Below are 3,340 nucleotides of genomic sequence, written 5' to 3' on the forward strand. Positions count from 1 at the left end.
GAGCCCCCCCATATACAGTACCCCCCATACACAGTACCCTTTATATACAGTACCCTTTATACACAGAGCCCCCCATACACAGTGCCCTTCATACACAGAGCCCCCCATATACAGTACCCCCATACACAGTACCCTTTTATATACAGTACCCTTTATACACAGAGCCCCCCCATACACAGTGCCCCCCCATACACAGTGCCCCCCCATACACAGTGCCCCCCATACACAAAGGCCCCCCATACACAGAGGCCCCCCAAACACAGAGGCCCCCCATACACAGAGCCCCCCATACACAGTGCCCCCCAAACACAGTGCCCCCCCATACACAGTGCCCCCCCATACACAGAGGCCCCCATACACAGAGCCCCCCATACACAGAGCCCCCCAAACACAGAGGCCCCCCCATACACAGAGGCCCCCATACACAGAGGCCCCCCCATACACAGAGGCCCCCATACACAGAGGCCCCCCCAAACACAGAGGCCCCCCCAAACACAGAGGCCCCCCATACACAGAGCCCCCCATACAAAGAGCCCCCCAAACACAGAGCCCCCATACGCGCTCCGACTCCTTCCGCTGCTTCTCTCCTGTGCCTCCTTCGCCGGCGGTCCCTGGCCCTTTTATAAGGTTGCGCCCCGTGTGTACGTGTGACGTCATTACGCACAGGCGCAACCTTATAAAAGGGCCAGGGACCGCCGGAGAAGGAGCCGCATGAGAGAAGCAGCACAAGGAGTCGGAGCGCTCATCCCGCTGTCAGGGATCCTTCTATGAATGTCCTGCATTTCCGTAATCTATTACGAAAATGCAGGACATTCAGGGAACTATCCGGGACAGCGGGACGAGATATAGAAAGCGGGACTGTCCCGCTTAAAGCGGGACAGTTGGGGGGTATGGCTTTAGTATAGGTCCTACCTCCTGGCTGGGAGGGGCAATACTGCCCATGTGTACTGGCACGGAAGCGACGCAGCATAGCCCAACAGCAGCAAATCTGGAGTTAGGTGCAGAGCGCAGCACAAGAGACACAAGGCAGTCCTGGCCTTACTGCCTGCCATACTGGGTGGGAGGGATTAAGGCCTCTCCCCGCCTCTCATGATTAGAGCAGTGCTGATTGCAGGCAATGCTGTATTTATGGGGGAAACACTGGTCCATATGATCCATTCTGGAGCACAAGGACCTACAGGCAAATGTCCCACTGTAATCTTAGGGGCATGTTTATTAATCTTTGTAAAACGAATTTGCTGAAAAAAAAACAGTGTAAAAAGCTGTGTAAAATAAACAGAGAAAATTGCCGTCCGAATGCCAGATATTACACCGTTATTTGACATAATTTCTGGTGGAAGGAAAAACGCGTAAAAAAATTAGCCCATTTTTTACACAGCAAAGCCTGGCAATGTGTGGTGAATTTTCTGCCCGTTTTTTACACAGCATGATAAATATGGCCCCTAGTGTACAGTGTATTCCTAGAACTTGATAAACACACCAAAATATTACATGTGCCCAGTGACAATACATAAGGATATATGGCAATGTTAGATAAGGACATGTAAACCTGTTGAACAAACCATCCCAATATTGGGCACTAAATGCTTCTCCTGAAATAATGTTAAAATTCTGGATAAAACTCTGCTTTATTCTGTATGTAGAGAAGCGCACAAACGTTTGCACGTAGCACTTAACTTAACTAAATATTTCCACCCCCCAGGAAGGTACAACCACCCCATGTACAAAGATAACATGAAGGACCAACAGAAACATGAGAACAGACATTCATGCCAGAGATTGGACCAGTCACATTGTTATTAGATATTATTGCTTTAATTCTCTGGAGGGATAATGGGACCACACAATTATATAAAGATACAGGTCCAAGCATTCTACCTTACAAATGTGTAAATGTGTATATAGTTAAGCAAAAGATTACATGATATGGCCATGCTATATACGGTTCATGGCTATGATAATCTTTACAGGAGATTTATGGTAAGCGCCACGCATGCTGGTGTGCAGGGCTCTTCTTATGTATCTGGCAAAGACAGCAGTGTCTAGATCCTGTGGGAAAAGGATTTGAGCGATGGTTGTGGAATGTGTTGTTAAGGTTCCCCCCCTTCCCTCATTTAGTTGAAGTTGTACATTCAGATACCTAACTCCATCATGCTCATGTGTTCCTTGCACATCCAGTCTAATATTATCAGAAGAGGCAACAATACGGGCATTATTGGGAAAACAAAACTCAGCGTTAACTCTGTTGATGAGATGGGAGGCTTCTGTATATTGTGCTCGTGTTGGTTGGCGTAAATCAGTATCAGGCAGTCGGACAGATGTTAGTACCAACTCACGTCTATTTCCTGTATCTCTTACTCTACAGATCTCTTCATCCCCATTAGCAAGTTTATACCGTGTTGGATCACAGTCGTCAATGACTTTCCCACAGTAATCCCAATTATTATTGGTATCTGTGTAGCACCAGGTGTAATTATAACCGCGGGAATCACATGGGTTATCAATTCGGCACGGCACTCCTTTTGCAGTTAGATCATTTAATGGTGAACATTTCCCTAAATTTCCATCTGTGTCTGTACATGTAAAGTAATCTTCATGGAGTCTACACTCACTTGCACAAAGTGCATTATCTGAGGTATAGTAACGCTCAAACTCTTCAACTACACGTCCACATTTACTCCAACCATTATCTGTAAAACACTGCTCATAGTCGGAACCCATAACCTTCTGACAAGCTGATAAACACTGCCTATAGTAGGAATCATAACCCTCCTCAGGGGAGCAGTGATCCCACCATCCAGTATTGCCATCTTTCTGTTTGCACCAATAGTATTCTGTGTTTTCTCGTGCACAGGGGCCTATGCAAGTCCCACCATAGCTTGTTGTATAAACTTGTTTGGATAAAGCCAAAGGCAGGTTCAGCAGAACAGCAGCCAGCAGCAAGTCAGCAATAGATCTGAGGAACATCTGTTAAAGAAAAAAGAAATACAGGCAAGTCAGTTTTTTTCTTTTAATTTATATTTAATGTAACACTGATACATATAAAAAAAATAGAGCCAAACCTTTGCCTGCATTTTTAAAGCAACAGCGATGGAACATCCAGTTAAAATCATGGGCCAATATCCCACCTCTGGTGCCAATAACAGAACTGGCTACCTACTCCTGGGTAGGGTGACCCACAAACTACTCTGCCCAAACCCCCTTTTATGGCAGAATAACAGGCAGAGATATTTCAATCATATTGTTGGCACAATGTACCAGGTGAACCCATAGGTTAATGATATTCTGATAACAGTGAACATTTTAGCTGTCTGCGATTTGCCTATATGGTGTGTGTTTT

The 3,340-nt window shown here is 46.0% G+C and overlaps 1 protein-coding gene across 1 annotated transcript; it reads right to left on the reverse strand.

Moving 5' to 3' along the window:
* Positions 1-1,870: 1,870 nt before the first annotated feature.
* Positions 1,871-2,993, reverse strand: LOC116406591. The gene has a single exon (XM_031890934.1). It carries the CDS (start codon positions 2,965-2,967, stop codon positions 1,936-1,938), a length of 1,032 nt encoding a protein of 343 aa, XP_031746794.1. The 5' UTR covers positions 2,968-2,993; the 3' UTR covers positions 1,871-1,935.
* Between the last annotated feature and the right edge of the window lie 347 nt (positions 2,994-3,340).

The sequence above is a fragment of the Xenopus tropicalis genome, chromosome 8 (genome assembly GCF_000004195.4).
Source record: "Xenopus tropicalis strain Nigerian chromosome 8, UCB_Xtro_10.0, whole genome shotgun sequence".
In the NCBI taxonomy this organism is placed as follows: domain Eukaryota; kingdom Metazoa; phylum Chordata; class Amphibia; order Anura; family Pipidae; genus Xenopus; species Xenopus tropicalis.